Source organism: Ips typographus, linkage group LG1 (assembly GCF_016097725.1).
Source record: "Ips typographus isolate SLU linkage group LG1, UJ_Ityp_2.0, whole genome shotgun sequence".
NCBI lineage: Eukaryota > Metazoa > Arthropoda > Insecta > Coleoptera > Curculionidae > Ips > Ips typographus.
In genome coordinates, this window is record NC_138422.1 from 6,020,639 (window position 1) to 6,045,375 (window position 24,737).

The 24,737-nt window shown below is 32.6% G+C and overlaps 1 protein-coding gene across 1 annotated transcript; it reads right to left on the reverse strand.

Annotated features, from left to right (window-relative positions):
* Window positions 1–39: 39 nt before the first annotated feature.
* LOC145732929 (protein gooseberry-like) lies at window positions 40–24,737 on the reverse strand. Its single transcript, XM_081985516.1, has 5 exons — window positions 24,546–24,737; window positions 12,046–12,359; window positions 11,475–11,589; window positions 5,782–6,508; window positions 40–645 (listed from the first exon to the last, which is right to left on the reverse strand). The coding sequence occupies exons 1-5, from the start codon at window positions 24,598–24,600 to the stop codon at window positions 540–542; spliced, it is 1,317 nt and encodes a 438-aa protein (XP_081841642.1). The 5' UTR covers window positions 24,601–24,737; the 3' UTR covers window positions 40–539.

Below are 24,737 nucleotides of genomic sequence, written 5' to 3' on the forward strand. Positions count from 1 at the left end.
TAACGGATACACACCCCTAATGGTAAATAAAAGACATGATTATACGTTCAACATTATTTATTATATTTACAAATAAAATAGCAAATTGCAATTTACAGTTTATACAGAGTTGAATAAAAAATACTGTCAAATTACTTAAAGCTCTACATTTTCTAGCTTATTTATGGTAATATTAATTAATATTGCAAATAGCAGGTTTTGAACACACCTTCACTTATAACATAGTAGATTAGGAAACGATATATCATTATCTGTACATATTCAGCCACTCACACAAACAGTACATTTACACGTAAAATGACGATTTTTTATAAGAACTAACACAAAACAGCCTTGAAGGCTGTATATAGTACATTTCATGCAAAATTAGTTCTTGATGTTACTTACAATCACAAAGTGTTAATCACATAGTTTATACATATACTATAATAATTAATTGCTGTAATTGGTCTATTTACACAAAACTAAAATTAATCTCTATTAACGTAATAGGATCAAACTACTAAAATTAGGTTTAGTGTCACAACTTAATTATAGTTTTAATGTACTCTACTTGAACACATTTCCATAGCGCCTAAATAGGGATATCCCGATTTGGCTTCACCGGGTGAATGAGCACCGTAGTGGCTTCCTCCAGTAAAAAGGCTGAAACAAAACAAATACGTTGGAAAAAATCAAAATTTATTATAAGCTAAAAACGTTCAATTAAGAAAAAAACATAAAGTGTGAATAAGTTGTAAAACGAATTATGGGCGGTTCAAGTAAATACCATTATGCATATAATTTCATTGGGCCATAACTCTCGGCGTATAAAAGCAAATTATACAGAAAACGGGCAAATAAAATTACGAACGCTTATTAAGCAATTAATTTAACGAAATTATTAAGCAAGAGAGTGTTCGTGTGCAAGACAAGGCATTCATTACACCAGGCAAATGCGATATTAATTGCTTCGAAGCTTGAAGTAGCCCCTTCGATATCGAAGTATCAATTTATATGCGCAGGTACGGACTTGGGTTAGTCCATCATTGATATTATCTTAATAGACGAAGTCAAAATTGTGACTTTCATTACCTGTACACAAGGCTGTCAATTGCTGGACTACTTTAATCGAAACATGTAATTCAATTACTTTGTTTTAACTAAAAGAAATATGGTTTATTTTTGTTATAATTGGGACGAAAGACCTTGTGATCCTCTGAAAAACAAAGATCTGTTGACAGAATAGAGAAAAATACGAAAAGGAAAAATTGTAGTTACGTACTTACTATTCTCTACAAAAACTTTAAAGAAACATTGAGTCCTTAAAGGTCTCAAAAAGGAGATCTTTCCTTAGAAATGTTCACATGGCAAAATTCAAGGAAATGTTAAAGGACAATCGTTGTAGAAGATTTAACTTTCTACGTAAACCAAAGAAAGACATTTTGTCCTTAAGGGTAGGGATATATTAGTTAAGTAATGTTCAACGGGGGCAAAGTGTCCTGAATGTCCACTTACACTGATACTTTTCTGCTACTCATAGCTAAACTACTCAAAATTAATTCAACAAATCGTTGAACTACTTGAAAATAAGTTACATAATTTACATAATTAATTATTGGACAATAATAATACTTAATAAAAAAACTATTTATTTGGCATCAATTAACACAAAAACTGCCAGAGCCTCCTAAAAAAGTCCTAAATGTTTCAAAAAATTTGAAAGAAATTCAAAATCATTTCGGAATTGCCAGTAATCTCTAAATTCTACTAAAAATCTTCTAGAAGCTGCCAGAGACCTTCAACAAGTTTTTTAAACAATTAAGGACGCTTAAGTTCCAGAGGCTTCTAGAATTATTTTGAATATGCCAGTGGCCTCTAAACAAAAAATTGACAGAAGCCTCATATGTCCTAAACCGTCTAGAATTTAACTTCTAATTTCCTTTAAAATGATTTTAGAATTACTAGAGCTCTCTTAGTACTACTAAAAATCTTTTAAAAGCTGCCTTAAACCTCTAAGAGTGTCCAAAATCGTCAAAGAATGTTTTTACCCTACCAGAACCCTTGAGAATTATTTACGGTCTGTTCAGTGTTCAGCAGCTTCCCTAAATACTACCAAAAACCCAAAAATTGCCAGAAGCTTCTAGAATGTCCCAAAATTTCCAAAAATTTTCCTTTAAGTTGACAAAGTCTTTACATTTTTTTTTGGAATCGCCAGAAATAATTTTAAAATACTTTTAAAAACCTTCCACAAACTACTAGATGCCTCTACAAGGGTTCTAAATGTTTCAAGTATTTTTTTTTAATGCAAAAGATCTTGAAAATTGTTTTGGATTGCCGGAAATCTCTAAATACTGCTAAAAATCTTCTAAAAGCTACTAGAAAGTTCAGAATTTTCTTGGCAAAGATCTTTAGAATCAATTTGAAATTACTAGAAACGTCTACAAGTTTCTGTCAAGTTTTTAAATTTCTAGACGTTTCTAGAATAATTAATTTGGTCAAAAATTAAGTTTGGCAGAAACACAGCAATGACAACTGGTGACACACCGAGAAAACAACGATTGTCCCTGTATAAACTTGACAACATCGCTCATTGCTATCAACCTGCCGAAAGTCGAATCAAATTAATTTCCTGCAAATAATATTGATTTGTTGGGCTCAATTACTCTGAAAGTAATTGAATTACTTTAAAGTAATACAACTGAAAAAACTGTAAAATTATTTACAATTATTGTTTTTTAAAAGTAATTCATGTTTAATAGTTCAATTACTTGAAAGTAATTAAATTAATTTTTTTTTAATTAAAGTTATCCCTGTGAGACATCTCTGGTAGCAGTTAGTAGAATATGTTTGTCTCTGTAAATTATATGATGAAGAGTACATTTCTACACAAACTGAAACCCCATTTGTTATAAATCGGCAATAATTAATTATATACATTATTTAAATTATTTTCAAGTATCTAGTTTATCGATTCGTGAGTAGTTGAATTAATTCGAGTAGTTCAACTGCTTTAGAGAAGTAATTGGTAATTCAATTACTATTTAAAAATATTTTCAATTGATAATTGAGTTACATTCATAAACTATAATAGTTGGTAACAGCTCTGTAAGATACACACTTTTCCCAAGGAGAACTTAATCAAGTTAGCTCTACTTATTTATTATATTTAATGCTATCAATTGTAGTAAAGTGGTACCCTGTCCTGTCAAAAGTCATGCAAAGCTTGTCATTGAAATAAATTCCGTTCGATACCACGGTATTTACGATCGCAGAGGGCAATCATTGAAAATCGTGCTAAACAAAATTATATGGTACCGTCTTAATGCGCGATCGGCCGCTCTTTACTTACGGCTAAAAACTGCTTCTCGGGCTACCGGAATGAATTATTATTTATTCGCCATTGATTAATTACCTACTATCATTCCAGCCGAATTACCCCGGTAATAACCCACGGCGACTAGCGCGTTCGATTATCCTGGGAAATTAGCCTGATGTTGCTCTCTCTGTTCGGTCAATTCAGAGAGAAAAAAAATGATGGATTTCCAAGTAAAAGTTTATTTCAGAGGTTCAGTTGAAAAGTGAACAATGACAGAAGTAGTTCATAGTAGTTAATACAGTGGTCTGGTAAGCATGATGCAAATTTGATGATTTTCGTTTTTCATAGTATTGTTCCTCTAATTCTAGCACTAGCTAATCCTGATCTGGTGACAGTTCTTAGGTTGAAAACAAATCAACTCTGACCAACTCCAGGAATAAGGTTTTAACAATGGCCAAAAAAAACACCAAAACCTGATGAACAATAAAAATAAATAAAATATGATGGAAACAATGTAACAAACTGACCGCGGATACGCCACCAACTCAGTATTGAAATAATACCTTCCGAGAAAGTCTTTAAGCAGCCAATGATAACAGCAAAACCGCCATAACTCACACTACGGCTTGGTTTAAATTAACTCAGTCCGCGTATTGAATATAATAAGAAAACTTGTTCCATTGTTAAGCTAGGATATATTAATCGTAAGTTATGTGTTGTTAGTGTTTTGCCGTCAGGCAATTCTGTGCACGCAGAAATAAATCGCTAAACTCTTGCTGGTTTATGGCTGTATGTGTTTTGTGCGATGATGATAATAATGTGTGTTCCTGTTGCAAACAGTTGTACAGCCGTGAGTAAAAAATTTGCTCAAAATGTATTACAGTATAATCCCGGCTTTGTGATTTTTACGCAGCCATTCATTATGCTGAGGTGGTTTCTAAGAAAGTTTATGAGCAGCCGGAGCTTATGTTTTAAGAATACAATTTAGGTGCAGGAATTGCATTTTAACCGCAAAAACTACCTGCTACCAGAAACTGACAATCCCCAAGTATTAATTCTTATTGGTTTAACAGCTTTGTTGAAACTAATTCTTAACATTGTATAAAAATAGATAAGAGTTATTCAAAATACTTTCCAATAATACTAAAAATTACAAATTTACAATAATTGGAAAGGGACAATACATTGAAAAATGACAGTGTATAATTTTGTATGCACGTTTTTACTTTGTCTCTTATTGAAACAGTAAACGACAAGGAAAAAAAATTTTCATATGGGGACTTGATCAAAAGTAGTTAAACTAATTACAATTATTACATAAAATGAGTTACAAATGGACATTTTACTTACATTTGCAACGCAACAATAATACAAAAGAAGTAAACCAGTAAACCCAAACTTAAAAGATGTCTTTGTAGGAGTTTATGAAATGCAGAAAACTAGATTTCTAGGCAAATCGAGAAAGAAAATATATTGTTTATTCAAGTGTTTTGCTCCATCAGGACCTCCAAAACACCAATAGAAGTTCTTTTACCACAAGATTTCGCTATCACCTAAAAAAACATGGTCTGGCAAAACAACTGGAGGAATCAAAAGAAAAAAGAAAAGTTAGTGCAGTTGAGATATGAAGAATTTACAAAATTAGTGCGCAGCTGCGATGAAGATACAAAGAAGGTTTACAAAAAAGACGTTTTAGGTAATTTTGTTTAAATTGGCATGGCGAGGAGGAGAAGGTTCCAAATGTTTGTTAAGTTATTTTGCTGAAAAGACTAACAACTCGGGTTAAAACACCGAAAGAATTGAATATAATCCAGTATTCTCCAAGACTACTCAGGGAGAAGAAGAACCATGCGCATTGTCAAAGTGGCTAATAATCAATAAGGTAAATCCAGACATATGCCCAATCCGATTATACAAAAAGGTATAATGACTGACCGTTTCTTTATTACTGTAAATCCAGCATGGGCAATGAACAGGAAGTCGCTAAGTTGAAGATGCTAAGTTGACCAACCACTCGTTGCGAGCCACAGCTGTTTCAGATTTAGCCAAAAATGGAGCTGTTGAGCAGCAACTGATAATAGTTCTAGCAGTTAAGTCTGTAAGCCCCTATCTCCAACTCGATGAAGGCCATCATGCCACGTTGATCGAAAAAATGCGAAATAGTAACCCACCACAGTAAAATATAGTGCAGTCCAATGCAAGTATTTCTTCTAGTATATCAGACGCATCGACTTCCACGCAAGGGAATACCAAAACCATTTATTATAATAATTATGTATTTCATTGCAATTCATGTAATTTTTAAATGAGTAGATTATTGTTTGTTCCTAATTTAATAAACTTTATTAAACGTTAATTTCGCTTTTTGTAATCTTGGATATAATCATGGAAAAGAGAGTCTTCTCTTTCCATGTGGACTAATTATCTTATTTAGATTAAATATTGATGTTTTCTGATACACAAATGAAAAAGTGGTAACTTACCTATAATTCTCGTGCCAACTACTCAGATTCTCCGCCATCTTGTTGTTCTGACTCATTGCAGCCGCATGTCGAGCCCACGCAGCAGATTGTTGCGCAGGTGTAACCGAATGTTGACTAGGCGACATTTGTGCCGCCATATTGTAGGCTGCAAACTGATGATTGACATTGCCTTCTAACGCAGTAGCACCAGCGTTGTAAGACCCGTACAAAGCACTGTTTTGCGTATTGGAAGGACTTGATGACGTGCTTGACGATTCCACCAATGGCGTTGCGTTGCTGACAATACTGGTAGCTGCGAGCGCATGCGGAAGCGATGGAACAGCCGAAGACAGCGCTGACGAAGCTAAAGCGTTGCTGTAGCTTTGTTGCGCAGTCCATGGTGATTGGTTGAAAGCGCCTGCGGTGTCGTATTGGTGCTGAATGGATGTAGGAAAAGCGCTTGGTAAAGACATGCTATTGAAAGCATTCAGTTGTTGCGAGTTTAGTTGTTTTCTGAGTCTGGCCCGTCGGTTTGAGAACCAAACTTGCACTCGAGCTTCTGTTAGTTTAGTTTTCTGAGCTAGTTCCTCTCTAGTGTAAACATCAGGGTATTGAGTTCTTCCGAAAGCGCGTTCTAAGGCTTCCAGTTGCTCTCCTGTAAAAGTGGTGCGTGATCTTCTTTGCTTTCTTTTCAATAGTATGCCAGGTTCTAAATCGGTGTCGGATTCATCTCCTGATGATGTTGGTCCTGCAACAAAGTTACTATTTAATTACTTGTAACTAGCTCTAGTTAGATACAAAAATATAATCGAATAAACTCTTTGTTTGATTCTTTACAAATGACTCACACTCGTAATCCTTGCAACATCTAAACAAATTACTAATCACATTATCACGCTAAATTAATAATATAATAAGCTCTCAGGTATGAACAAACAGTTAAGCCTAATAATGCTCAGTTATTAGCTGTAAAGCTGGATCTACAAAGAGCGCGGAAGCGTACACATTTAAATTATTAATGACGTCACATAAAAAAATGTAAATTAATTTGGACGGCCTTATGTAAGATTTGGGACGTGATTTATTTCATGCTTTGTGAGCGCGGCTTCTATCAAATATTAAAATGATGATTTATAAGGAGAATTAGGTAATTTGTATTATGGTATCCGAGCATCGGTTTGAGCGGTTTTTAGGCAGTCTATAAAGTCCTACAGACAAATCATACCTATTTAGGAGATTTCTTTTATTAAGAACAAGCATGCCAGAAAATTATCGTTTTTTGCTGTTTTGAGAAATGTTCTTATTGTTTGTAATTTTACAAGTACAAATTAAAGTTGCATTTTTTTAAATATGAATCTATTGATTGGTATGCATTTTCTTAAATTGCTGTAAATTTGACAGCTCTTGTATATTCCTACATGTGTTGTGTTTTCATTTTTTTTGGGAAATCATTATTGGATACGAGAAGAATACATATTAATACATTCTAGAAAAGTGAATGACTTGGCAGACATCGTTTGAAATCAGGTAATAAGTTCATTTTTCATAGAAGGTAATGTAAATTCTGAGAAATATCTGCACTTGTTAAGGCATCAAATTCTTCTCGAAATTATAAGAATGATATTTGCTTCAATTTGGTACGAACGGTCAACTGGTGGATAGAAGAGGTAAAATAGAGTAGCCACTGTAAAATGAGTGCACGTGTTAGGTCTGTGGACCTAACCTCACTAAATTACTTCCTGTGGGATAATTTAAAGAATTTGAAGAAAAAGGTATGTGCAACAAAACCTAAAGCTATTGACGATTCAGAAAACAAATTATCTGAAAACACCAACTTTGCTTGAAAATGTTTCAAATTATTTTTGTTACAGTTTCAGCCATTGTCAAACTGTTAACAAACGCCATTTTCAATTATGTGCTTATTGCATATTCTGTTTAAAAAATACAATTTTGACAATTAGTTACTTTGTGAAGCACTATGCAGAATAATAAATTTTAAAAAGTAGATTTAAAAGGTTGCTTTAACTTTTATACAGAAGCTTTTAATTGAAAGAGTGGTTTTCGAAACCTTTTGCACATACATAGTTTGTAATACAAATAAAAACTACAATTAGGTATTCAAACGTAATGAAGAACTTAAAATTTTAAAAATAATAGTTAAAGTTTTGCATAAAGCTGTTGATGGCTGAAGCACATTTTAACCAACATAATTCTAGTGACAAACACTACAAAATTATTGTCTTTTTTATATAAAAAAATATATAAAAGATATTTTATCATATTTATGTACGTTGGAAAATTTTAATATTGTCACATTAAGGTGAGCCAATTGAAAAATAAAAAAATTCCTAGAAAAGTACAATCGAGAAAGGAGCAAATTTAAGAAAATAAAACGTCTAAAAAAGTTGTAATTAAGAGAATCAAAGATGAAGAAAAGATACAAACTGGAATAGTTTCAATACAAGAAAAGGCAATGAAATTTAGACCAGGCTTTTAGTAGAATATGTTTTTTTGAAAAATGCACTTAAACAATAACGCAAAAACAAGAAATAAATGTAGAATTAATGAGTATTTGTATACTTCGAGAAAGAAATAAACGCATTTTTTGTACTGACTTTCTTTTTCGCAAATTTTCCACTTTTGTGATGTTCGAATTGAATAAAAGTTGATCAGAATCATATTGTTAAATATTAGAAAGGATATTAGCTAACGATTTAATTTTTACATTTAAATCTACATTTTTTTGAATTTACTGCCATTGGCCAGGAACTTATACTGTAATAGCACAATGCAGTTAGGAAATTCGATTAAAGGGTTACAAGGAAAAAATTCATGTATCCATCCTTTATCAATATTTATAGATTGGTTTTATTTCTTTTCAGTAATCAATGTATTGTCTTCCTGATTTTGCAGATATTACAAACTTGGGCTTAAGACTATAGAAATTACTGTTGATTAGACTTAAAAGTTAAGATTGACTTCTTGTTAGTACTTTTATTATTTTTTTGTCGTTAAAATCAATTTGAATTTTCTTGTTTCCTCATCAGTAGGCACTATTTTATGTGCTTATTGTATTTTTTATATCATAATTACCTACTTCGTTTGTCTCATTTAACTCAAAACCTAAAAGAAGTTAGTATTAAGCTCCTACAAATTTTTCAATTATTTTCGTAGTCTTTAAGAGTTTTAGTTGGTTGATGTTTGAGTTATTATTGGTAATTTTGTTTTCATTTATAAAATACGCATTTATGACAATTTGCTTCTTCAACATATATTGTTTAATAAGAGAGTAAACAATAAAGAAATAGCAATAGTTGTGAAGAAATTAGATTGTATGCAATAAATTGACTTTATTTGAAGTATGCAATGCAAGAAAAATGACATAAAATTGCAAGTTGTCCTATAGAAAAGTGCGGTCAATAAATGACTAATAAATTTTTTAAAAAATATTCTGAAACCAACTTTTCCTTAAAAGTATTATTGAACTTCCTATATGTCTCTTCCTATATTCTGGAAACATTGTATTTCAAGTGAAAATTGTTTTATTTTGTCTACTACAGAAAATAGGTCTTGGTTAATGTGAAAAGAGCAATCTTTTCATCCGGTTGGTAAAATGACGTTTTTACTAGAAAAAATCCAGTTAATACAGCTTTCTTTTATTTACGTTGAAAAAGATTTCAATTGTACAAGTTTTTTGCAATTTTACTGTGTTTTTGTCTACTTTTTTTCTGAATAATCTTAATGAATGAGTTCATATTGCTACTCTTCGTATTTGATTAAACAACCACTATGTAAACAGTAACTTAAAAAACATTTATTAAATAAACAAATTTACTTAATTTTTCAGTTTAAAATTTACCGGGCAACAACGCAAGAGTAAAATGGAATCGTGACTGCTAAGAAGTTTTCCTCAACCTTTGTCAACTTTAATAGTTTGTATTGGTTTTTGAGCGGACCAGTGAATACATCACTTACCGTCTGAGAAAACTTTAGGTTTTTTTCATTTTATGTCTCTGTGCTTTTCAACCATGTAGTATAGTCTAACTGAGAACAAAAGGTCATATCAGCAATCTGTTAGAAGGAAATTGATGCTATAGAACCAATAACGTACAGAGACAGAAATCAAACAGCGGTAAAATTATATGGAAATGCCTATTCAATAAACTTGAAAAAAAATATTAGTCGAGCCCTGAGATTCAGAACATTGCGAGGAATTGAAACTGCTTTTACAGAACCAGAACCCTTCTGTGGCTTGTAGGATCATCTCTTTAACATTCAAATATTATCATCTCAAATTGAAGGAGGAGAGCAAAAGAGCTAATTCTGGAAACAACTCCCTTGGCTCACTCCAATCAGTTTCTCGAAGCGCACAATAACCAAGAAATGTGCAGAAAATGTGTAGCAATAATCAAAAGGAACCTACACTCACTCACACTATCGTATGAGAAGTCTTCTTAAACTTAAGCGACTCCTAAACACCTGAGAATAAGAACAATTTGTTTTAAAGCAATTGTAAGAAATCAATTTTGTTCTAGCAGTTGATCAAAAAGAGGTACCAACCGTTTCGATAAGTAAAAGTAGTTGTCAAACGTTTATCAGTTTGTTTTTTCAACGTGTAAATTCAACGCAACACTGTACTTTAATGAGACTTTCTTTTTTCATCCACAGATGTTGATGCAGTTTGTAATCAATTATTGTAAAAGTCAGGAATGTCAGAATCAATAATATACGTCAGAACGTTTTAATTTTGTGAAACAATCGTTCTTCGGACTAACACCGAAATGAAACAACAGCAGGCAAGATCGCAGCATGAAAAAGCATCCATCTCTTCGGCGACCGGTAGCTGTTAAAATTGATGATAATGAAAATCAATCACTACACTAAAACGTGTTAATGATAAAATGATCCGTCATTATCTTCTGAATTTACCTCGAATTCGGCCAGTCATTGTCGGCATCTTGTGAGGTCCTGATTACCTTACCATTTCAAATTTTCTGTCGATTTTAACGCTGGATGGCTTTTCATTTTTTGCCTGTCCTAAGTTGATGATGTCGGTTTTTATCGTGGCAGTTGATTTACGCAAGACAAGATGCCACTTTTTATCAAAGCAAATATAAATAGTATATGCGACTGGATTTTTTCTGTTTTGAGACAGAAAGCTTGACCACACTGGCTCACCAGCTGAATAACCTGTTCCAACTTTCCTTACTGTGTAATTTAAAGAAGTTTAACCTTATTCGAGTAATTTTATGCTAATAGCCCATAATCGATCTCGTGTAAGGCCATTCATAAAAGAACAACCGCTTTTATGCTCTTCTTGAAATAAAACGTTCAAAGATATTTTGTATCAGTTATCAATTAGAACTTCCGGGAGGATGCGGCACTATACAATGTCGTAACATGGCGTGAGAATCTGTGAAAGTGTTTTTATTTTTACGACACTAGCGGTGATTGAATCCAACACAAAGTAAATAAAACCTAAAAGTTCTTAATGGGCGGTCAAAGAACAGAGTAAAAGCGTAACTTAAAAAGTAAATTACTATTTGCCTTACAATTGTCACGGCCAAATTGATTTAATTTGAAATGCTTTGATAAAAAATTGAAACTTATAAGGTCCACTGGGTAGTGGGTTTACAGTGAATTTTTTGACTCACGGTCTTTTTTTACTCGAAAAAGGTTGTTCTTAACTTAAAAACAAATCAGCGCTAACTTACCAAGAATTTCGTCGATGGAGTGGTTTTTCCTATCGGGATCCTCTTTTCTACCACCTCTTAATAATCTACTTATAGAACTAACTGAGGGTGCGGAGTTTTTATCACAGATACCTTCCTGCAACAAGAAGAAAATATTATTAGACACAACATAAAAACCAATTAAAAACAGTTATAACCGCTAAAAATTACAGTAAGAGAAAGATTAACAATTTTTAGCAACGTAATTCAAAGAATGTGGAGTAAAAGTGCTATCAACCATACAATTACCGCAAACCTGGTGGAACTTAGTTTCCTATAATACCACACTATTTTCAGTTTTTTCAGTTTGATTCAGCGAAAATTCTGTCAGAAACATGTATTTTACTTTCCCCTTTAACGCTTCTCGTAATCTTTTTAAAAGAATAATTTAACCATTTTCTATTTTTGCAATTTGTCATTACTTTTTGGCTGAGTTGCTTTGCCTTATTTTTTTGACTAAATCTTTTGGTGGCACCGCTATTGTCTGACTATCCAATATTGTTTCTCAAAAATTATAATGATGGAAATAACACTCAACAGAAAAATAACTTACTTTGACTAATCTGTCTCTAATTTCCCAGGCAAAAATGGCGGGCTGTTCTTTCCTCAGCTGCTCAATCCGAGTCTCAACTTCAACCGTAGCGACTCTAGGTTTAGACCCACCAATTACACCAGGCCTCACGCTTCCAGTTTCCTGGTAACGATTCAAAATTTTGGATACGCATCCATGGGAAACTCTCAGCTGTCTAGATATGACACACGGTCTGATTCCAGCACTGGCCATTTCCACAATCTTAAGCCGGACATGGTTGGGCAGTGGTCTTCCGTTAATGAACACCCCTCCAAGCTGGTTGACTCGTCCTTGACCTATAACCAATAAGAATCCGAATTAGAGATGATTAATGAATCGTTAAGATAGAGGAGAAAATACCAACAAGGAGATTGGTGGACATTTGCTCTGGAACTATTGAATCAAAAAAGTTATTTATGATATTCTGAATATTCTGATTCCGTATTTAAACAGATGTTTTATATGTCCTACATTCTGGATAACACATATAAATGCGTCTTGCACAAAATTATTATTCGCGTTATTTATAACATTCTTTCTGCACTAATGTCGAGATCCATAACTAAGTTTGTCTTTAAGGTATCCCCATAAAAACGTGTCCAATGGTGTTAGGTCCGGACTATTTGCTGCCCAGCTAATAGTTCCAAATTTCCCAATCCAATAATTCCTGCTAATACAGTACCATGGGTTGGAGCTCCATCCTGTTGCCAAACTATATCGTTTATGTTAATTCCATGTGTGTGAATCAATACGATGGGGTAGTACTATCTTTCATATTTGACATTTTTGGTTAAAGTCAATAGTGGATGAGATAAGAGTAAATGTAACTAATCACGTTGTACATAATAGGTGGCATTGTCTGGGGCAGTCATAACGTCACGTATATAAGTAACATAAATTCAGGCATTGCGAGTGTGCCCCGGTCGACACCAAAACATTCGAGAATCGGCCCCGAAGAAAGAAGAAGAAGAAACGATGTGAGAGGTGGGCGTGAGGACATTTAACGGAATGAAAAGTCGGCCTGGACGACGGCGACTTTGATCTCGCTAATGTCTGTTTTCATCAGAGAACATTGCACACTTTATTTGGGCTTTTTGAGGTCGGTCAGTTCGGTTGTTTGACCAATGAATTTTTAGTTATAGACTAGCATATTTTTTTAATTATTAATATAATTTTTGAACCCTTCTATTAGACAATTGATCAGCTACTTTGTTTCTTTGTACTTATTTTATACCAACTCTTCCTCTGACCGAGGGGTAGACGGCCGATAATTTTTTGTACACCAAAATGCCTTTTTGCATACAAAATACTTGATACTTGAAATGCCTTTAAAATACCTCCCAATGCTTTTATTATTGCTCAAAATGCCTCATAGTGATAATGCCTTAAAACTGCCTAAAATGCCTCGAAATACATCGAAATATCATTAAACTATTTAAACTGCTTTAGGATACGTTCAAATGTTTACACAATTGTGGCATTCTTAAATTTAGTTATAAGTCCCCTAGTATTGAGATAATGGTAAATCTTGATGAAATACACCCTTTAAATTATTTTTTTATGGTCACGTGGCAGTTTTTCGGATCTTCTAGTTTTTCGTGGCAGGATTAAGTAGCCTACTTGCTTTTACAATTTGTACTTGACTTTTGACTACTGTCAAAATGTCATAAGTATTGATGATTCAATAAAAATGACTTCCTCAGGTTACGTAACTGTTTTTCCAAATTTTAAAGACACATTAAAATTGATTTTTTAAAGGTCCCGTCACAGTTTTTAGGTTAGGTTAGGTGACAACGTAAAGGTTTCACCAAATTTTTGACACTTGATTTGGCCTTTTGCCGAAACCAAGTTAGCACGTGTCAAATAAAGACACTTATCATTTAAAAGAAACAGTTGAAAAATTGGTAATTTAAATTTAGACAGTAGTAAAATTGTAAGAACTAGGTCATGTGACTTGATAATTCAATTTTTGAGCTTGCAACATTGTAAAGACCAGTTGACATTGTCAAAATTAGTCACGTGACCTTTAAAATGTGGTTTCAAATTTAAAAATTTGGTAAATTAAATTTAGACTATTTTAGACAGTTGTAGAAGCTGAAATTGCAAGAGACACATCACGTGACTTTAATTATGCCATTTTAGAACTTGCAACACTGGCAAAGCCAACTGACACCTGTCAAAATCACGTCACGTGATATTAAAATGTAATTTAAATGTTGATCATTTGGTAAATGAAATTGAGACAGTTGTAAAAGCTGAAATTGTAAAATACACGTTAGGTGACGTTAATAATACAATTTTGAGCTTGCAACACTGTAAAAGCCAGTTGACACCTGTCAAAAACAGTCACGTGACCTTAAAAATGTAGTTTAAATGTTGAAAATTTGGTAAATTATTATAATATACAGTGTGTCCTAAATTGCTTCTGCATGTATTGGGATCTCGAAAACGGTAAGAGCTACAGAGTCGGTTAAATAGGGAAAGTTTTAGAGAATTTTATGTGAAACTTATTTCCGGTTTCCAAATTAAATTATCTTTCTCCGTTTTCCGGAAAATTGGGAAAACGTCAGAGGCTGCATTTTAAACACTCTTTAATAAAGCCAAAGAGAGTTTTGAAACTAAGATATTATTAAGGCACTTTTTTACGTAGAAAACCCGATTACGTAATTAGAAAAAATCTATCGACATTGGTTTCCGAGATATGGATAATAACTTTGTAAATTCTTATGGTCGCCTTTAAGATGGCGTCTTCCATATCTCGGAAACCAATAATTTTTTTTTTCTAATTACGTCATCGTGTTCTACGTAAAAAAGTGCCTAATAATGTCTTAGGTTCAAACCTCTCTTTGGCTTTGTTAAAGAGTGTTTAAAATGCAGCCTCTGACGTTTTCCCAATTTTCCGGAAAACGGAGAAAGATAATTCAATTTGGACACCGGAAATAAGTTTCACATAAAATTCTCTAAAACTTTCTCCAAAAACTAGTAAAATTTATAGAAATTGACATTTAATTGTTGTTAGCAAGTAATTAATTATTATTTAGTTATTGTACTAAAGTGCGTTTTTTCATTTGCAAAAAATAGTTTTGTATTGTTTTTTGCCCGATAGTATATACTTAAGTCTAGACAGTGCCAAAGCTTTGGTAATAGTCCATAAACATTTTTTACACCAATTGAGTTTATGTAAATGCCACAAGTAACGAGCAGAAAAATTGATACAAAAAGTGGCACTTCTTATTGAAATTAACATAAAACCATAACTATAGGCGTTAATTTCTTTGAGCTGCGAATAATTGCCTTTAAACCAGCTTTATGGCGACCTCAAGGACGTCCCTTTAACCATAAAACAACAAAACATCGGCTTTACATCGGCTTCTACAGTGAAACCCAAACTGTGAAAAGTCAATCCGTAACAACGCCACAACACCAAGTGATATAACAGCTCATCAAAGCTAAGTCCTTTAAAGAATCTGCCCCACAAATCCTCATTAAAAATGATCCCATGTTTTATAATACCCGGCCGGTCGAAAAAGGACGATGAACACGCCCGAGGCGGACAGCTCGAGTATTGCTGAATACAATGTGAATGTTTTTCGGAACAGCTTTGACTCCGACTTTTCGTTATTATTATAATGAGTTAATAAAATTTGGTATGCGCGACACTCCAAAGGTGAGCTTTGATAGATTTCTGTTTTTTTTGTTAGCGGTGAGAAATTGGTTCTTGAAAATGAACAGGTAGATCTAGTATAGAAAAAATTATAATAACATAAAGCTGCTACCAAAAAATACTGAAAAAGAATTAAGCATCTTGATAAACAAATAATCTGTTACATGTTTGGGTCCAGTATCAATAATTATGTCCTGTGATTGGACTTGGTAAACATTACAAGAATTTTAGAAGAAATATTTACCAGAAAGCAGTTTAGCGTATGCTTTCAAGAAAATAAAGTGCAACAGACATGTCATACATATGAAAATATGCAGATGGTTACAAGAATATCTAAAGGTTTATATTAGTTAAACAGATTTGTTGAGCATTGGTGTCTCACGTCCTAGATAGATCTCAACGCTCCCTAACGGCCAAATCGAAGAAACTAAACTTATAAAATATTTAGTTTGTCAATACTATTGATAAATATAGTTAATAAAACTCAAAATTTTACGTCAGATGATTTATAACCAACATTTTTAAAATAGCCTCACAAAAAAAATCCAAAGATTGAGATCAGGAGATCTTGGAGGCCATTCAAGTGGGGATTGCTGTAAGAAGTCAAAACATCTTGGACCGTTCAATGTCTCTGCAAAAAAGTAAGGTCCAATGATTTGATTTCTCACAATTCCTGCCCAAACATTAAGTTTTCCGGGATATTGGGTGTGTTGTTCTCTCATCCATCTAGGATTCTCTTTTGCCCAATACCGACAGTTTTGTCTATTAGTTTTCTCCATTAATGTAACAGGAAAATTATGACACATTTCCATTAAGGTTTTACAGAATTGCATTCGTCAGTCTTCATTTAATTCGTGTACCAGGCGCATTTTATAAAGGTTCTATCTTTAAAACCTTATGTACAAGATGAACAAGGGATATCATAATCGCGGGCAATTTTTTTCTTCCAGGGACAATAAAACATTTAGTTTTTTGTCTTTTTTTATTGCAGAACGTCCATTCTTTGACTTCTACACTCTGATCTTCTACAGAACCCGTATCTCAAAACTTGCTTTCAATTCTACTAACTACTGACTGGTTTATTGGCCTTTCTGGATATTTGTTATTAAATAAAATACATATCTCATGCTGAGTTTGCACTCTATCGCCATACCCAATCATCATCAGAATTTCAATTCTTTGTGTTGATGAAACGCATTGTAATATTATTATTTGTTTGAAATAAATTCGCAGACAAAGCAGACAAATTAGGAACTTCAAAATGATTGCTATAGAAATAAAAAAACACCAGGAGACTAATTCTTGAAAGTAGGGAACGGAATTCTCAAGAGAACTGTTTTATAGAATGTGACAGAAGAAGCTGAAAATGGCGGGTTCCTGTCATATTCTACAGGTCTTTCTTTTGATAATTCTCTTCCCTCGTTTCTATCCCGATGTGTACGGTAGAGATACGGAGAGAGAACACTTTAATAAGCCGTTGTTGCTGCTGATGTAGACGGATTTTCTGGTTGAATTTTGTTCTTATTAATCATTTTTAAGAATATGTCTCTATTTCAGAGAACCAGTGATGTATTCTGCTGTGTGTGCTAGTTTTGGCCTAGAGTGCATAACTTTAATAATGGTGCCACATAACATCTTTTGCTGATATGCATCTGCAAGTCAACCGGTATTATTGACACGAAATTCCCCAAAATTGTTCTGGCAAAAGTCTTTACAGGGAACCTGTCTAAAGCAGCAGGCCACCTGGCCGAATATGATTAGTTTCTTACCAATGAGGTTTCGGATGTAGAACACCCCTTTTGGTTTTTAACAATTTAGAAAGGCTCTTTGTTCTGTGTCTTGCTAATTGTTATGGAAAATAAACCAGTCTCATTACGTAAATGGCGGCGGCTGAACACCAACCAAAAAAGAAAAGCTCATATCTGTCGTTTTTTAATCAGATACGCTACCAACTTGTAGATGCCTCTCTAACATCCCGATCAGTTCTTTAGTTGACCGCGAGCCGCTCCGTCGTCGTCAAGAAAGAAAAGAAATTCAAAAGCTTCCATCGAACGTCAGATGATGTATAATGTTATCTCGCCCGGCTTATGTCAAAAGTGGCGAAGATAAGCATCAAGAAACGGCGGTGTCCGTTACAGGACTCGGCCTACACAAGCCTGAGTGTCGTTTAATTCATGTGAAATTCGACTTAAATCTGTATTATTAACTTATCAGATCATCTTCGAGCCGATGTAAATGATTTCGTATGCATGCGGACGAGAAAAATTACCACTTATACCGCGACAAGTTTTCAGATCGCCGACGAGATCTGTTCGAAATCCGGTGAACAAAAATTAACACCCTCCGGCTATTTAGGCCAATTAAAATTTGCATTTTTGGTATTAGCTCTTGTCAACGGCTCGATCTTTAATTAGCTCTTATTAATATTACACTGCCATCAGTGTACAAGCTTTACATCTTAAATAAACCTTATACTTCTTTTTGTCTGCTAACTATGCTTTTTCTGTTGTTTTGTTGTCATTTCACTCTTAGCATTTACAGTTATCCGAGGATTAAAATAATAGCGGAGATCTATGTATTCAAAATCCTTGAGCTTTTGTCCTGTTGCTGTCCTCCAACAATATCTTCGTAATTTTGACTTTCAAGCACCATTTTTCATATGAATCTATAAGTTTCCATGTCATGTAATCTATATCATTGGAGTGTTTTACTTGCCGACGCAACTAAAGGACTAAAGTCCCTGTGCAACTCCTTATTCAGTAATAACCGATAAAGAGTCCTTCCTACACCCACAGTGTACAAGCAACTGATAGCTTGGGTAATGTAGTATTATCACTCACTGCTTTTCTGTTTCCTGTCCCTCAAAATATAGTTTCTAGATACATTTTAAAAAACTTTGGAGATAAACGAAATGGTTTGAAAGTCTTTGTGGCCGGGAATTTTGTTGATAGATGTTGAACATTTTTTCTTCCTTCTTCATTCGTGTATTTTCTTACAAAACGCTGTTTTCTAAAGAGTTAGTGTGAAGAAATGATCTATATAACATATACATTAGATTATTGTAGATCGGTCATTTCTAAGGGCCGTTTATTTCTTTCGTTTCTACTACGTTTATATCGTAGGCTGTTAATCCGATCGACAAAGCGGGTTGAATTAAGGATTATTCAATCGAGTATTATTGGATGCGTTCGAAAGATCCGTAAGAAGATCACTATTCAAGTAGAAAGAGTTGACAATATATTTGTAATTGTTGTCTATCAGCAGTGTTACAAATGTTACAGAAATATATGAATGTATTTTACCTACAAAAATTAGCCGATTTTCCCAGCTCTTTAACCTAACCTAATCTACTTAAATATCGTTAATTAACCTAATTAGGGACTTTAGCGAATTGTCATCATCAGCTGTTGGATAGCCCCAGGTAGGACAACTTCGGTTGAAATTCGTATATATTCTAAACTTCAAGCACAAGAACTTTTCTTGATAATAACTAAGATGTGGATTCTTGCTTTAAAAAGAAAGATTTGACGAAAACCAAATTGCAATTCACTTAAGTATGTTCAAAACATTGTATAACAGATTAAGTTTTAATTAGTACCACTAAGAAAGGCCCTGTTGTACAATCACAGTTCAAAGACCGGTTCAGGTAAACTGCGACTGGTAGTTAAACTTTATCATATGAAATGCATTGCTGTCAAAGTGACGTACAACTGGACCTAAAATGATTTTTGTTAAGCTTAAACCTAGGCTTAAGCTTTGCTAATCTTGCTGTAAGGAATAATGCATTCTACATTAAACCTGCTTAACTTACCGATAATCTGAACTAAAATCGAAATCCAACGGTATAAATGGGGTACAAAACCCACTTCATGAGGACTGACCGAAACCGAGGTACCAAAGGTAAGATAAACTTAGTTTAGGATACTAAAAGTTTATTGTAATTGTGATAATATAGTCGTACTATCTGAAGTGACTGCATAAATGCGGTTCAGATTGAAAACTCTTCTAGAACTTTTTCCTCTGTGAATATTTTACTTATAAATAGTTATTTCTTAGATATATTGAGGTATAAAAATAACAATATTGTCACTTTTTCTTTAGTAATCTGATTATCTTCTGCATGTTTTAGCACTCCACAAACAGTGACTTTTGTCTCAAAATATTTAAAAACATTCAAGTTGTTGTTGAAAATGTTCGAAATTGAGAATTCTAAGAGCACTCACTAGAACAAAAATCACACCAAGATAAGATGACGCAACAATGTACACACACGGTTTTGAATGTAACAGAAGTAAACGTCACATTCAAAACCGTGTACCTGTTTATTGCATTGTTGTGTCATTCTATTTTTGTATAAATTTGTATTTCTTTTACAAACGTTCAAAATCAAATTTTGTCTTTGCAACTAAATTCTCACAAGGTTTAGATAAGATTCAAGATTTATTTTTGTTTGACAAAATGTAATATGTGATGTGTGTTTTCTTATTTGTCACATTTAAAACATTTCACTTTGTTCATTACATTGTTACGTCCCATCATTTTACTTTGATTTTTGCCACAATAGTAGTGCTTGTAGTTTTGAAGCTCTAAAACAATCATCAGTTTTAACTCATTTTGTTCCAATGCACAGCAAATTTATGCCAAAGGGCATTATACCAGGTAAAATAAGAGCAAAAAAAAGCATTTTTAAGTTTTTTTCGTTTTTAAACAAAGTTAGAGAGAGAATGGGGGAGTATATGTGTGTGAGGAGTGTTTTAGAAGCGGTAGAGTAATGGCTTTTGAAGGAAATCTTTCAAATGAGAGAGCTACTTTCAAATTTTTAGCAAATTAAGTATAAATTGACGGATTTTTCAAAAAAAAGTAAAAGATATTTTAGGAGTTTTTTAAATGCTTTTCGAAATTCAGATAAAATGAAAAGCTAGAAATGCATTTATTAACTAATTTTGTAATGTTTTTCCTGATACTTACAATGTCATTTAAACGAAATTGATAGGAATTCAAGTAAAGGAGCTACGGATATCAAGCTCTTAAAATGTTATCAAAAAATAATGTTGAGTTGTTTTAAGCTGTTTTTCTGCAGTTATTGTGGTACTTAAATAAAATCGATTATTATAAAAAATATTCAAACATTTACTTCCACACAAGCTTAACTTCCTCAACCAAAGATTAACCTGTATTTGATTCACATCGTAAAGATCAAAGTTAAGTAAGCAATGTTGATAATGGAAGAGGAGACCTAAAATCCTAAGTTTCTGTAAGCTTCCTTATAATAATATTTGTACATAGCAGTATTGTTATTCAATGTAACAAAGAAACTTGCACAACCCAATCCATCTAACCAAGCGTTCCTGAAAGCACTATTTAGCGGAAAATTGGTCGACAGCCCGTGAAGCCTTACCCAAACACCATGAAGATGGACCACCCCGGAATATTGACAAAAACCAAGCTCGATACAGGTGAAGCTGACCAGAAAAACCAATTGCCCATTCATTCATTGTTGGAGCTTTTGATGTTGAATCCTGAATGCTGTGCGTTGTATAATGCGCATGTTATTCTATAGCATCGATTGGGTGATTAAGTTTAGAAGTTGAAAAAAAGAAGATTGACGTGTATACTGATCGGATGAATCAAGTGGAAAAATGCAGTTTTTATTTCGTAAGCCGGGAAGTTTTATACCTCTCATGTACTGCTGGTAAAATTATAAGTGTACGCTGTAATACATGCTTGATGGAGATTATGGACTATTTTCTGATTATGATAATTAATGCAGCATTGAACATAACTGATGCATATTAATGGTTTCATCGACAATATCAGGGTGTGATTTTGTCGAGAAGATATTTAAATTACAAATTTTAAATTTTTTCCGACAGGAGGTAAAATTGGGCGGCGTACCGGCCAATATAACCCATGTCTAGCATAGCAACAATAAATCTAGTAGTAGGACGCAAAATCTAAACAGCTTTTGTTAATACTTTAATTATTAGTAACTTTTTTTTCTTAATTATGCAAATAAGCAGTGAAAGAATATAATATTTTACAGTTAACATGGTTTTTACTAGCAGTTCTTGTGCCGTTAGTTTAAGAAAAAAACTAAAGCAGCAAGGCCACAAAACTGACAAACTTTTTATCATGTTTGTCACTGTCTTGGTTGATGCTTATTAATAAAGTTGTAACTGGCACATGAGTAATGGCAAAAATACGAATGATGGATTGCCGTTTCAACTATATGATCAAGTCAATAACCATAATTGACGTTATTTGAATGAACATTTGTAGATTATGATTTTTTGAGAAGGCATATTGGAAAACAATCTCTTCCTAACAGTAATAAGTTTGGGAAGTAGTATTTAAATCTAAAAGAAGAAAAACAGTTTGAACATTTGATGAAATACAATTTTGTATCAATTCATATTTGTTGTATTCTTAAGACTGTTTCTCACAGCTTTATTCGAACCAAAATGCATAAATTGTTGAAATGGGAGGCAGAATTGAACAAACTTTAAAATATAGGATTCACTCAACATGAGATATCAATTACCGGTTTAAAATCCCTTGCCTAAGGACTATTTTTGAGGGTAGATCCAAGAACTCACAAACAAACAACCGTGTGATGTGATATTTTCAGAGTAGAATATTTTAATTGGCGACACTAAAATTTATAAAAATATCAATAGATCCGAAGATTCTAGAACTACTAGAACGAACAAAGAAACTAAATGAACGTATTTAAAAAAATTGTAATCATAGAATGTGAAACACACCCAGGTTTTACATACAAATGAGAAACAAAACAACACATGTCCGTTAAAACTAATTTTTAAACAGTAAGGTTTTAGGCAAAATACTTTTAGCTTTAACGTAGATCGAAGACCAGAGAAATTATAGGTTTAGGTTAGTTTGGTTTCAATAATTATGCAGAGAGCCAAAATGTTACCATTTTTCAAGTTTTTTAATTTTTCTGGTATTAGCCTCAAATTTGCTTTTAAATCTTTTTTTTTGTCTTTTAAGGTATATTTAACTTTTCACAAAATTCAATATTTTACAAAATATCAACAAATTCTCAATGGTGACAGGTAGTTAGCATATTTTAAATTCATTTTTAATAAAAAATGAAAACAAAATAAAAATGCCTTTGTCTACAAAAAACTTTTTCCATTAAAAAAATAATAATAATTGCAATACTAATATCGATAATCAAGTAAATCAAATACTTTTACATTCTATAATCTAAAATTTTTATTTTGGGACTAAAATTTTAAGTTAGGTTAATTAGTTTTATTTTGATATAAGTAAACCAATTTCACAAGTATGTTCTATAACCATATAGCTCAAGACAAATTTATTTATCATTATGAAATGAAATTTGGTTCTTCTGTTTTTTGTTATTTACCTTTTCTATTAAGTTTGTTGCTTCTTGATTTATTTTACACTTAACTCATCTTTAATGTCATTCTCATTCCTACTAGAATTTCAAACTTTAGAACGAGTTGTAGTAATTATAGTTATCAGGTTTTATTAATGGTAGTTTTGGTAATTGTTTGTTGTCTTCAAACTATAGAATATTCGAGAGTGTTATAGAATATCTGTTCTTGGTTATAAACCACGGTAGAATAAATTTTTTTATTGATATTTTGATTGTTATTTTTTGTGCAATCTTGCCTCCATGACGATAAGTATTTGAAATTAAATATTTAATGAAATTCCCTTTAAATATATTCAATATTTAATATAAATGTGATAAATGTCACAATCAATACATTTACCCTTTCTAATACATTTTGTTGCGCTTTCCATTTTACGCTGACATTCGTGAGGTCATTTTGAACATATTTGTCATATTACTATAAGTCATTGCAGAGATTTGTTTTTATTAGCTGTTGCATCTTCATAATACAATTAATAAGTTTGAAACGTTTAAGAAACGTAAAAGTTCTTTTTAAATAATACTACCTTCGTTAATTAAATGTTTAAAAACACATATGTTAACAAAATATTGTACCATATCTCGTGTTAATCGCTCAGAAATTTGATACTAAAACGACTCATTTTGGTTAGTTTATGGTTAGAGAATTAATCAAATGAAGTTTTAGTATAACAAAAACGGGAATTGTAATTATGGAGTTAAACATGGTAAAAATGGCTTTACGTAATACCCTATTTCAGGTTGATCAACCAAATACCCTGTAAGATGTAAGAAACCGAATTTTGGCATATTTTTGTTTTGCCGATCAAAAAGCAGTCATATTGGGTTTATAGTAAACAACACAAAAAATTGTACTTCAGAATATTATATACCACAAATAGTACTTTTATAAACAATTGTAGTATTAGGTATAAAATACAAAATTATGAAATTATTACAAAAAAATGTTGTTTTGGTGATAAAAATACCAAAATACATAAAAATGTCAATACGTGGATTTTTGACTTGGAATGATTCAAAAAGTACAGCAAAACTGCATAATGTGTATTATAGAAAATATATCCAGAATTTTGTGTAGAATCAAAAATTAAAAGCCAGGATGCTTTATTTAAAATAACCGAAAAGTTCAATGTTTTTGACTGATTATTTTTATTAGTTGTTCAATTAGATTTATGAATTGTCCATATAAATTCCCAAATATTTTGTGATTACCATTTTCTTTTATTTTCAAAAATTAAGGACTGTTTACGTTTATTTGAATATCCTGGTATATTCGATACATTGGATCACTTTTAATGGTTGGAAAAGACTCCCAACAAAATCATAATTTCCAAGATTACTCAAAATTTCTCAGTGAGATTTGTGAGACAAAACTTTTTTTGGAAAACTTACCTTGAAAAGGGTATCCAGTAAAATAAGGCGGCATATTTAAAGCAGACACGGCCATTTACACGTACGAGTCACAATTTAATCACGAATAGTCTTGGCAAAAAGAAAACAACCACTAACAGTCTCTTTGAAAATATCTCAAAAACAAATCTTTCACGGAGCTATCAGTCAGTACCTCTTAACGAAAACTGACCA